Below are 13,944 nucleotides of genomic sequence, written 5' to 3'. Positions count from 1 at the left end.
AGCCAGGTCATTCTCCAACAAATATTTTACCTCATCCCTCATTATCTTCCTCTTGGAAACGTTGATACAATATGGGTGTTGCTTGATAGATGTAGCATTTCCAACATTAATGTAATGTTCCAACACGTTTGTGCGAGTAGGAATGCCATTAAAGAGACATGGAAAACTGTGTAGTAGCCTCACAATATCATTGGCCTGTACATCCGTTAAATGAACCAGACCTGACTGGATAGACAGCAGCATTTCTGAGTTGGGCAATCTACAGTGCCTTGCGAAAGTATTCGGCCCCCTTGAACTTTGCGACCTTTTGCCACATTTCAGGCTTCAAACATAAAGATATAAAACTGTATTTTTTTGTGAAGAATCAACAACAAGTGGGACACAATCATGAAGTGGAACGACATTTATTGGATATTTCAAACTTTTTTAACAAATCAAAAACTGAAAAATTGGGCGTGCAAAATTATTCAGCCCCTTTACTTTCAGTGCAGCAAACTCTCTCCAGAAGTTCAGTGAGGATCTCTGAATGATCCAATGTTGACCTAAATGACTAATGATGATAAATACAATCCACCTGTGTGTAATCAAGTCTCCGTATAAATGCACCTGCACTGTGATAGTCTCAGAGGTCCGTTAAAAGCGCAGAGAGCATCATGAAGAACAAGGAACACACCAGGCAGGTCCGAGATACTGTTGTGAAGAAGTTTAAAGCCGGATTTGGATACAAAAATATTTCCCAAGCTTTAAACATCCCAAGGAGCACTGTGCAAGCGATAATATTGAAATGGAAGGAGTATCAGACCACTGCAAATCTACCAAGACCTGGCCGTCCCTCTAAACTTTCAGCTCATACAAGGAGAAGACTGATCAGAGATGCAGCCAAGAGGCCCATGATCACTCTGGATGAACTGCAGAGATCTACAGCTGAGGTGGGAGACTCTGTCCATAGGACACCAATCAGTCGCATATTGCACAAATCTGGCCTTTATGGAAGAGTGGCAAGAAGAAAGCAATTTCTTAAAGATATCCATAAAAAGTGTTGTTTAAAGTTTGCCACAAGCCACCTGGGAGACACACCAAACATGTGGAAGAAGGTGCTCTGGTCAGATGAAACCAAAATTGAACTTTTTGGCAACAATGCAAAACGTTATGTTTGGCGTAAAAGCAACACAGCTGAACACACCATCCCCACTGTCAAACATGGTGGTGGCAGCATCATGGTTTGGGCCTGCTTTTCTTCAGCAGGGACAGGGAAGATGGTTAAAATTGATGGGAAGATGGATGGAGCCAAATACAGGACCATTCTGGAAGAAAACCTGATGGAGTCTGCAAAAGACCTGAGACTGGGACGGAGATTTGTCTTCCAACAAGACAATGATCCAAAACATAAAGCAAAATCTACAATGGAATGCTTCAAAAATAAACATATCCAGGTGTTAGAATGGCCAAGTCAAAGTCCAGACCTGAATCCAATCGATAATCTGTGGAAAGAACTGAAAACTGCTGTTCACAAATGCTCTCCATCCAACCTCACTGAGCTCAAGCTGTTTTGCAAGGAGGAATGGAAAAAAAATTCAGTCTCTCGATGTGCAAAACTGATAGAGACATACCCCAAGCGACTTACAGCTGTAATCACAGCAAAAGGTGGCGCTACAAAGTATTAACTTAAGGGGGCTGAATAATTTTGCACGCCCAATTTTTCAGTTTTTGATTTGTTAAAAAAGTTTGAAATATCCAATAAATGTCGCTCCACTTCATGATTGTGTCCCACTTGTTGTTGATTCTTCACAAAAAAATACAGTTTTATATCTTTATGTTTGAAGCCTGAAATGTGGCAAAAGGTCGCAAAGTTCAAGGGGGCCGAATACTTTCGCAAGGCACTGTAACACACTGCTGCTGAGTATTGCGCAACTCCAATCCATCTCCAACAACATCATCAATATGACAGTCCACTATCATAGCAGAAGTAGCAGAGGAGACAGCAGTACCTTCCTCTGTTTTTGAACTATCTAACTGTGTGATGGGTCGGGTGTGGTATGCTTTCAACATGTTAATGTGACACACACGAGATTGGCGTTGTCTATCAGGAGTTTGAAGCATATTGTCAGTTTCACTTATTTTCTTTTCAATTCAATAAGGACCAGAGAAACGAGCTGACAGTGAAGATCCTGGAACAGGTACTTGGTCACCTGGCTGTAGTGGACGAGAAACAGCCTCTTTATCATAGTGTCTTTTCATGCTCCTCTGTGAGGAAGACAGAGCTTCCTTTGCGAGAGCACAAGCTTGGTGTAGGCACTCACGAAAGCGACTAACGTAGTCCAACACATTCTCGTCTCCTGTACACAACTCTTGAGACAAGAACTGTTCTTTAAGGACTTTCATTGGTCCTCTCACTGTGTGACCAAACAGTAGTTCAGCCGGGCTGAAACCTAGGGTCTCCTGCACAGTTTCACAAGCAGCAAACAAAACTAGAGGAACTCCCTCATCCCAATCTTTCTCAGATTCCAAACAATATTTACGTAGCATAGACTTCAGTGTCTGATGCCATCTTTCAAGCGCACCCTGAGACTCTGGGTGATAGGCGCTTGACACACAGTGCGTAATTGACAAGGATTTTAACACCTGCTTGAAGAGCTTGGATAGGAAATTGGTACCTTGATCGCTTTGTACCACCTTATGTAACCCGAATGTCGTGGAGAATTTTATTAAGGCTTTACTCACAGACTTTATAGACATTGTGTAACCTCATCTTTATCAAATCCATCAGAGGGACCAACTCTGAACCTACGTATGTCTACGTATGGGTTGTTTAGGTTGCATCTCATTATATTCCCAGTATTACTTTATCAAATCTCTAGTAATTGATTATACACACATACAATTCATCATATTTTCATATCTTCACAGAATCCTTACAGAAGGTTATCTCGATATTATGGAGCTAATTTTGAATATTTTTCGGCGTTTTCGTGACTGCAATTTCCGGGCGATTTCTCAGCCACACGTGAAGAACAAACGAAGCTATTTCGCCTACAAAAATAATATTTTTGGAAAAAAGGAACATTGGCTATCTAACTGGGAGTCTCTTGAGTGAAAACATCCGAAGCTCATCAAAGGTAAACGATTTAACTTGATTGCTTTTCTGATTTCCGTGACCAAGTTACCTGCTGCTAGCTGGACAAAATGCTATGCTAGGCTATCGATAAACTTACACAAATGCTTGTCTAGCTTTGGCTGTAAAGCATATTTTGAAAATCTGAGATGACAGGGTGACTAACAAAAGGCTAAGCTGTGTCTCAATATATTTCACTTGTGATTTTCATGAATAGTAATATTTTCTAGGAATATTTATGTCCGTTGCATTATGCTAATTAGTGTCAGTCGATGATTACGCTCCCTCATGCGGGATGGGGAGTCACTAGAGGTTAAAGAGTCTCTATTTCCCGAATTTAACTCTTCAGAAATGTTCATATCTTATTGATTACAGTCACTTATTAATGCATTATTACCTCAAGAGTCATATTCTGAATGTTGCAAACATTTGTATATCTGCACGAACCCTAGCATAAATCATGAATCAGTGATATACAAATTGGCTTAATTATTTATTAACTAACTAACTAAATAATCACAGAATTGCATAAACACATACACAATAGGTCATACATTGGTTACTAACATGACACAAAGAAAAAGGCCCTAGTGGACGAAACCGATATGACGGCTTGGTAGACAAAGGAAAGGGGGTGGGGACAGATAAGAAACAGAGGGAGAACAGAATGGACCCACTACATACATAGGGTTGAATACGTTTAGCGTGAATATGGATATTTAGCACCCTAACGACCGTTCAGTTGGATTTTAGAAATGCAATGTACATATTTACGTTTGTATGCCGTGGCTGTCTCTCCGTTGAAAACACTGGATCAGTCTGTGGAGAATAGTTCATCAAAGAGTCTCTAGTTGTTTAACTCTGGTCGCCGTGTCCTTTTTAGCTCTGTTATAATGGATAGATCAGGCAAACTAATGTTTGTTGCATAGGGACATGTTCTTGAGAATGGATCTTTCAGAGTACCATTGTTCTTGCTTTATATAAAAATCCATTCTCTCATTTAGAAGGCTAACATCACAATGTTATCTTTCTTATACTTAATAATTTATTTTATACAACATTCAAAAGCAAACCCCATAATTGAGAAGTGTATACAAACAAATACACAGCAATGTGTCTCTCATGTTCTTCATGAGGTCACCAAATGAAACAAATTCAACATGACAGTTCCTTAAGTGTCCACGGACCAGTCCATCTGTTTGGAATACAGAAATAATGTTCAATTTTTCAACATTTTGATGTCAAAGTTTGGCCAAGTGTCTCTCTGTGTTCCACAGTCACATTCCAATCTCAATACTACAGAGCCCAGAAGCAGAGTATTTTACGACCGCCATAAAGCGGCCTACGCCATCTCTCCCCTTCTGCGGTAGAGATAGTGCGCTATAGAGCGGACCCACTGTAACCTGATCCTTCAAATCTTCACAGGAGAGTCATGACATCTTCAATGCTTTTCAAATAGGAACATTTAGAATTGGGATCTGGTTTCTGATGCATGCACGCATGCACCAACACACAGACACACACAGACACACACACACACACCCTAAACCTAAACCTAACCCTTAAGCTTATAATAGCATTTGAACAAATTCAGGAGCTGAAAAACTTCCTGACTTTAAAAAAAAGTTATTGTTCTCCTACCTTTTCAGGACATTAAGGTGAAATATTAGGATATCGGGGTTCTAGTAATGTAGGAAAATAAGTGCACACATACACTCTCACAAACACACATGGACTCATGCACCAACATAACAACTACCTGTAGAAACTTACTGGGTAGAATTAATGCAGCTTATTGACTGTGGTCCAGCCAGCCATATTGTACGTAACCATTGTACCATAACAGATCTATGGAGAACCATGTGGAATGGCAGTTACAACGTTTCCATCTCTATGCAGATATTCCCTCACATTCACACATTCTGAATCTGTCAGACTGGCTCTGCTGTGGCTCATTGGTGAAGCCAGAGATAAGGCAAGAACATAGGAGCTGATCCGTAACGGTGAGTCAGTTGCTGCAGAACGAACAGAGAAGATGTGCAGCTCCAGCCCTGACTTATCTGTCTGTTGACTGGATGAAACAAAGAAAAACAATCCGTCCTGAGCTTCAGTTTAATCCTAGCTAAGACCCCACCTTCTGCTGCCCCCAAAGCAGGGATCTGGTGCGCGTGTGTGCGTGTGTGCGCGTGCGTGCGTGTATTTTAAATAAAATTATTTTTGTCTGGTCAAGCCTGGCACAGCTTATGGAAAAACCACATTATTTTATGTAATCTTTTTTATTTTACCAGTTAAATTGACTGAGAAGAAATTATCATTTACAGCAGTGACCTGGGCAATAGTTACAGAGGAGAGGAATGAGTCAATTGGAAGCTGGTGATGATTAGTTGGCCATGATTGTATGAGGGTCAGATTGGGAGTTTAGCCAGGACACCGGGGTTAACACACCTACTCTTACGATAAGTGCCATGGGATCTTTTGGTGACCACAGAGAGCCAGGACACCTGTTTAACATCCCATCCGATAAAACAGCAACCTACACAGGGCAATGTCCCCAGTCACTACCCCTGGGGTATTTTCTTAACCTGTCTACGATACTGGTTCCCAATTGGGGATCAACCCTCCCACGTTCAGCTGAAACGGTGGCGCATGGAACGCAAAAATATTCTTAAAAATATTTAACCTCCACACATTAACAAGTCCAATAGCTCAAATGAAAGATAAACACCTTGTTCATCTAGCCAGCAAGTCAGATTTCTAAAATGTTTTACGGCGAAAACATAGCACATATATATGTAAAACCACCACCAGACACAGCTCATTTCAATAGCCAAAACATGCAATCAACAAACGCAGGATTAAAAAATAAATCGCTCACTAACCTTTTGAAAATCTTCATCAGATGACAGTAATATGACATATTACACAGTACATATTTTTTTTTTTCAATAATATGCCATTTATATCCATAAATGTCCATTTACAGTGAGTTCACCTTCAGAAATTACTCAAAAATGCCCGCAGGAAATCTATGTAGCGCGGCAAGATAACGTAAATAGACATCATAAACTTTGACTAAATATACATGTTCTACATATAGTTAGAAAGATACACTGCTTCTTTATGCAACCGCTGTGTTAGATTTATTTTTAACGTTACAGAAATCGCACACTATTCCATATGCTGAGACAGCGCTCAGTTCCAAGCTACATTTCCACGTAATGTTGGAGTCAACAGAAACACAGATTTAAGCATAAATATTCCCTTACCTTCGATGGTCTTCGTTCAGAATGTTCTGGAAGGCTTCATACTTACCCAATACATCGTTTGGTTTCAAGTCTTGCGTCTTTGTATTAGCTACTGCTAATAACATCAGCTGAAATGCACCCAAAACGTCCTCTGGTCCGGATAAGTTGCGCATCAAAACTTCAAAATTACACATTATATGTCGACTAAACAGGTCAAACTAAGTGCAGAAGCAAGCTTTATGATGTTTTAGACGTGCAAAACAAACTTCAATTCAATCGGCCATCGTCTGCCCTTCTCTTGAGTGCTGGAAACAAAGGAATGGCTGGGACCAATTCGCGCCCATACGCACAGCCTATTTTCTCGTGGCACGCACTAATTTCACTCCCATAGGGTCAATTCTCGCGGGATTTGAACGATTTGAAGCTCTAATGAAAGAGGACATCTAGCGGAAGAGAAAGAAAGTGTCCCCAGAATAGCTCGTTGGGAAGGGTGGGGGCCATGACGTCAAAGTTGCTCCAACTTTCATGGCCACAAAAACTAGTTTGGAAGAATGCCTGCCCTGTGAGTTCTGCTATACTTACAGACATAATTCCAACGGTTTTAGAATCTTTAGAGTGTTTTCTATCCAATAATAATTTTTTTAAATTTTTTATTTGCATATATTAGCAATTTTTGACAGATTGTTTTTCCAGTTTACTAGGGGTACCCAATCTCTCCAAAGGGGGCGTATGTCTGCCATATCCTTAACAGGTTTTAAACCAAAGGAAAGAGTGCCTCCTACTGGCCCTCCAACACCATCTGGTCTCCCATCCAGGGACTGACCAGGACTAACCATGCTTAGCTTTAGCAGCAAACCAGCAGTGGGATACATGGTGTTAGAGTATACTGCTGGTTTGAAGTAAATGTGACAACATGGGGTTGCAGAAATTCAAAATGTGATACCATGAAACTATATTTGTGAAAACATTTTAAAACCCAGTTGTCATTGAGAATATTTTACTTTGTGGCACATTATTGATGTATAAATTCATTGTCCCTTGCAGGTTTTGTCTGGTTCCCATATTGTTTCAGGGATGTCCACAATAATGTCTTTAGAGCATTTTGTCATGGTCCTCTGGATTATTTGGGACTCAAACTCACTTTGGATTTGAACTCACAACCTTTCGGTTGCTGCACCACCAGGACTGTGGACATAATGGAGATTGGCTGTACATACCTGTCTGTATATTGCCAAGAATATATTTTTGCACTTTGCCTAAAATATATACAACAAGGTGTAATTTCTGTAAAAAGACAGTATGCTGCTTTCATTTAGTGTAAAACATTTTTTTTACTATTATCTAGTACCATGACCACACTTGGGACTCAGCCTTAACTGGGATTTGAACATGAAACCTTTTGGTCACTACCAACCTGAAATGTCCTGCGACATGTTCTGCAACACCACAAGTTCTGTGAGCATAAAGGAGATAAGGCTACAGACATGTTGGCAAAATGACCTTCCTGCACTTCGCTAAATGCTGCCCAGAATTATGTAAAATCACCACCAACTTTACATTAATTTGAATCTACCAGTGCCCAAAGACACTTTGACAGATTATATATGAACGCTTCAGGGATTTGAACTTGCAACTGCTTGGTTGAGTGCATCAGTGTTACTGCAGTGCCATTAGGTTCATACTTTTTGCTTGGAACATGTATTAAAATACTCAAAAAATAAATAAGGGTATGGTTAGGGTACAGCGTTGTTCCCTGGGGTACTCACATGGTACAGTTCGGTACCTTGTAGGTAAAAGGCACGGTCATCATTGATAGGTGGCGGTAATGTACTGGTGGGGCTCATTAGCATATTTGGGGACATGGCCAAATGCGTATTTGCCTCCTTTGACACTGTCTGTTCTGCAAACTTTGTAAGCATATGTGTCCCTAATGAGCTCCACTGTAAAAATGTAATTGTGTATTTTCCAGTAAGTTAACTGCAATTTGTATTTTCTGAACCGGAAACATTATTCAATATGTTTCTGGCTGACATTACTTTTAATTGTAAGCTAGCAGTGACAGTCTAACCAAATATTGGAGGTGTGGCTTTCAGCTAGCTCTGTCATCCCAGTTAATGTGCTCTGTTGTATTCTGTTTATTAAGATTGTCAGTTCTCCAGCCCTGTTAAAGGCTGACATAATTGCATGGCATACCAACGAGCCATAGAATATTTCATATATAGCTTGTCATGATAATGTAGTACTCACTTCACTGCCACACCATCAGTTCAGTGAGTGTGACATGAGCTAAAGTAATTTACTGTGACTCATACAATACCTTGTAGCTAGTTGACAATAAGTTGTGGAAAATGTGACATTATCTTCCTGTGAACCAGCTTCCATCCAGCTACTGTAAAATGCCCAGCAAGCTCTTAACAATGCATCGCTTGATTGTCACAAGATCACACAACCTTTGCAGAATTGACCGTGTCAAAAGATATGCTCAACTGTCGACAACATAACGATAAACCACTTAAACTCATACAACATTTCCACTGACGGTTGGCACAAATACAACATATTTTAAACCATGCCCCCAAATATGCTAATGAGCCCGAACGAGCACATTGCCACCGCCTACATTTCAAAGTGCAGTAATGATTGTACCTTGTATTGAATATATTGTGTAGAAAAAAACGTACCATTATACTAAGATTATCTGGACATGTACCCTAAAAGGTACCGTTTATTTTGTGAACCAAAGAAAAACATTGTACCGTGACCATTCTATTCTTTTTTAAAGTGTGGGGATATACTGTATAATTATGGTAACAAATAAGCCATGCAAAAATGTATTCTTGCCAATAAAACTATCGTCGATTTGATGTGGAAAATCACATGGAACACTTCATGTGACATTAAACATTTCACATGTTAAAATGTGTTTTTGGAACACTTCACTTGTGACATTTCATATGTGAAAATGTGATTACGTGAAATTCATGTTTTTTTTCCCATGTTGGGATGTTTGTAAGAGTTTCTCAAGACATTTGTTTTACCAGTCATTAGGATTTCACGTGATGGTCCCAGATGGTCTCAAACCATCCCAAACAATTATAAGTAAAGTCATGAAATGGTATGGAGGTTTTAAAGTTAGTGGTACGTTGTGCAGCTAAAGTATTACCCCACCTGGGTTTTGAAGTACACGAATCGTTCTGCTGCACCACAAAGTCTATAACAGTTCCATAAACACGCATTACCTAGAATACATCTCTGTACTTAGCAAAAGAGTTCCATCTGCACTGCTATTTTAGTTATCAATAGAGCCCCACAGTCGAGGTGTCATAATACCCATAAAACCTAGTGGTCAAACAGGCAAATGGTTCCAATCGTATTTCCACCATTCATTTTTCCAATAGGGAAACACTTCAAATAAAGGCTGTGTTTCGTGTAGGCTTACCCTGGCTTGATGTTTTGATAACCATGTAAATCTCTCTCGGAGAAGGTGAGTTTTATCAATATATTAGTCTCTAGTAGATATCATATAAAACTACAACTCCCTGCAAGCTCCTGCACGTAATCTCTAGCTGACACCTTGGCTAACAAGTATTGTGTCAATTGAAAACTTGCAAGACAGTTCACAGATTTGTCTATTTAATTAAATGTAGCCAAATTGGTCATTACTACATTTTAGGGCTGACCCCAATTAGTTGACAGGTCGATTGTTTGGTCTTTAGGTTGTTGGTCGCCAAGATTATTTTAGTCGCACAGTAATATATGTACAGTAATATATGTACAGTGGGGCAAAAAAGTATTTAGTCAACAACCAATTGTGCATGTTCTCCCACTTAAAAAGATGAGAGAGGCCTGTAGTTTTCATCATAGGTACACTTCAACTATGACAGACAAAATAAGAAATAAAAATCCAGAAAATCACATTGTAGGATTTTTTATGAATTTATTTGCAAATTATGGTGGAAAATAAGTATTGGCAATGACAGAGGTCAAACGTTTTCTGTAAGTATTCACAAGGTTTTCACACACTTGCTGGTATTTTGGCCCATTCCTCCATGCAGATCTCCTCTAGAGCAGTGATGTTTTGGGGCTGTTGCTGGGCAACACAGACTTTCAACTCCCTCCAAAGATTTTCTATGGGGTTGAGATCTGGAGACTGGCTAGACCACTCCAGGACCTTGAAATGCTTCTTACGAAGCTACTCCTTCGTTGCCCGGGCGGTGTGTTTGGGATCATTGTCATGCTGAAAGACCCAGCCACGTTTCATCTTCAATGCCCTTGCTGATGGAAGGAGGTTTTCACTCAAAATCTCACAATACATGGCCCCATTCATTCTTTCCTTTACACGGATCAGTCGTCCTGGTCCCTCTGCAGAAAAACAGCCCCAAAGCATGATGTTTCCACCCCTATGCTTCACAGTAGGTATGGTGTTCTTTGGGTGCAACTCAGCATTCTTTGTCCTCCAAACACGACGAGTTGAGTTTTTACCAAAAAGTTATATTTTGGTTTCATCTGACCATATGACATTCTCCCAATCTTCTTCTGGATCATCCACATGCTCTCTAGCAAACTTCAGACGGGCCTGGACATGTACTGGCTTAAGCAGGGGGACACGTCTGGCACTGCAGGATTTGAGTCCCTGGCGGCGTAGTGTGTTACTGATGGTAGGCTTTGTTACTTTGGTCCCAGCTCTCTGCAGGTCATTCACTAGGTCCCCCCGTGTGGTTCTGGGATTTTTGCTCACCGTTCTTGTGATCATTTTGACCCCACGGGGTGAGATCTTGCGTGGAGCTTCAGATCGAGGGAGATGATCAGTGATCTTGTATGTCTTCCATTTCCTAATAATTGCTCCCACAGTTGATTTCTTCAAACCAAGCTGCTAACCTATTGCAGATTCAGGCTTCCCAGCCTGGTGCAGGTCTACAATTTTGTTTCTGGTGTCCTTTGACAGCTCTTTGGTCTTGGCCATAGTGGAGTTTGGAGTGTGACTGTTTGAGGTTGTGGACAGGTGTCTTTTATACTGATAACAAGTTCAAACAGGTGCCATTAATACAGGTAACGAGTGCAGGACAGAGGAGCCTCTTAAAGAAGAAGTTACAGGTCTGTGAGAGCCAGAAATATTGCTTGTTTGTAGGTGACCAAATGCTTTTTTCCCACCGTAATTTGCAAATAAATTCATATAAAATGTATTTGTGATTTTCTGGATTTTTTTTCACATTTTGTCTGTCATAGTTGAAGTGTACCAATGATGAAATTTACAGGCCTCTCATCTTTTTAAGTGGGAGAACTTGCACAATTGGTGGCTGACTAAATACTTTTTTGCCCCACTGTATATGTATATACAGTACAAGTCAAAGGTTTGGATACACCTACTCATTCAAGGGTTTTTCTTTATTGTTACTATTTTCAACATTGTAAAATAATAGTGAGGGCATCAAAATTATGAAATAACAAACATGGAATCATGTAGTAACCAAAAAAGTGTTATATATTTCAAAATATATTTGAGATTTGAGATTTTTCAAAGTAGTCACCCTTTGCCTTGATGACAGCTTTGCACACGCTTGGCATTTTCTCAACCAGCTTCATGAGGTAGTCACCTGGAATGCATTTCAAATAACGTGTTCCTTGTTAAAAGTTCATTTGAGCCAATCAGTTATGTTGTTACAAGGTAGGGGTGATATACAGAAGATAGCCCAATTTGGTAAAAGATCAAGTCCATATTATGGCAAGAACAGCTCAAATAAGCAAAGAGAAATTACAGTCCATCATTATTTTAAGACAGGAAGGTTAGTCAAATCCGGGAAATTTCAAGAACTTTGAAAGTTTATACAAATGCAGTCACAAAAACCTTCAAACTTTATAATGAAGCTGTCTCTCACGAGGACCACCACAGGAAAATAAGATCCAGAGATACCTCTACTGCAGAGGATACGTTCATTAGATTTAACTGCACCTCAGATTGCAGCCCAAATAAATGCTTCACAGAGTTCAACAGTCACATCTCAACATCAACTTTTCAGAGGATATTGCGTGAATCAGGCCTTCATGGTTGAATTGCTGCAAAGAAACCACTACTAAAGGACACCAATAACAAGAAGAGACTTGCTTAGACCGGTAGAAATCTGTCCTTTGGTCAAATTGGTCCAAATTTGTGATTTTTGGCTCCAACCATCATGTCGTTGTGAGACGCAGACTAGGTGAATGGATGACCTCCGCATAAGTGGTTCCCACCGTGAAGCATAGAGGAGGAGGTGTGATGGTGTGGGGGTGCTTTGCTGGTGACACTGTCTGTGATATATTTAGAATTCAAGGCACACTTAACCAGCATGGCTACCACAGCATTCTGCAACAATACGCCATGCCACCTGGTTTGCGCTTATTGGGACTATCATTTGTTTTTCAACATTACAATGATCCAAAACACACCTCCAGGCTGTGTAAGGGCAATTTGACCAAGAAGGAGAGCGATTGAGTGCTGCTTCAGATGACCTGGCCTCCACAATCACCTGACCTCAACCCAATTGAGATGGTTTGGGATGTGTTGGACAGTAGAATGAAGGAAAAGCAGCCAACAAGTGCTCAGCATATGTGGGAACTGTCAGAAAAGCATTCCAGGTGAAGCTGGTTGAGAGAAGGCCAAGAGTGTGCAAAGCTGTCATTAAGGCATAGATTGAAGAATCTCAAATATCAAATATATTTGATTTGTTTAACGCTTTTTTGCTTACTACATGATTCCATATGTGTTATTTCATGGTTTTGATGACTCCACTATTATTCTACACTGTAGAAAATAGTAAAAATGAACAAAAACCCTTGAATGAGTAGGTGTGTCCAAACTTTTGACTGGTACTGTATGTTGTCTTCCTCTGTTTTCAAATCTTGCTGACATCTCTCTCGCTCTCTCTCCCTGCAGTGAGGTTCGCCGACTGTGGCCTGGGCGACAGGGTTCTGTTGGAGGTGGTTGACGTGGAGGACTTCAGGCTGGATGAGGATGGCACGGTGTACGCCCGGCATGCCTTCCGTCTTGCCGACAGGAAGAGCACCTTGGTGGTGCGAGCGAGGGATCTGGAGACCAAGGAGGATTGGAAGACGCATGTTTACCTCCTCCTCCGGAACGACGGAAAGCCAGACACGACAGAACACAAACTCATCAAACAGGTCTGGGATGTAATACCGATGTTCTATTTCATTTAACAGACGACTTATCCAAAGCAATACACTTTTACACTACGCATATGTGGCCCATGCGGGAAATTAAAACACAACCCATGCATTCTGTAAAAACTCCTGGCCCTAAACATGATGATGAAGTATAATGTTATCGGGGGTATATACCTACTCTGTTAGTCGTTGATGGCCAGTAAAGTGCTGATAACCACAGAAAGAAGACGAGGCTCACTACAGTACAGTGTGCATCCCAGATGTCACCCTATTTCCTTTATAGTGTGCTATTTTTCACCAGGTCCCTGGTCAATAGTAGTGCACTATGTAGGGAACAGGGTAGCATTTGGAATGCAGAGAGCATCTGCACAGCAAATTCTTCAGTTTTAAAAAACAAACTAATTTAACACTGAGTGTTTAATCAACACT

The 13,944-nt window shown here is 40.5% G+C and overlaps 1 protein-coding gene across 1 annotated transcript in view; it reads left to right on the top strand.

The window, feature by feature from the left end:
- LOC110521744 (cadherin-2) overlaps positions 1-13,944 on the top strand; it is an 84,422-nt gene that overhangs the window by 29,414 nt on the left and 41,064 nt on the right. Inside the window, exon 3 of the mRNA XM_021599575.2 lies at positions 13,268-13,512. Coding sequence (XP_021455250.2) covers positions 13,268-13,512 — 245 coding nt within the window. The remainder of the gene's footprint in view (positions 1-13,267; positions 13,513-13,944) is intronic.

This window comes from Oncorhynchus mykiss, chromosome 30 (assembly GCF_013265735.2).
Source record: "Oncorhynchus mykiss isolate Arlee chromosome 30, USDA_OmykA_1.1, whole genome shotgun sequence".
Lineage (NCBI taxonomy): Eukaryota > Metazoa > Chordata > Actinopteri > Salmoniformes > Salmonidae > Oncorhynchus > Oncorhynchus mykiss.
The sequence above is the reverse complement of the archived record's forward strand: the minus strand, read 5'-3'. Positions and strand labels throughout refer to the sequence as shown.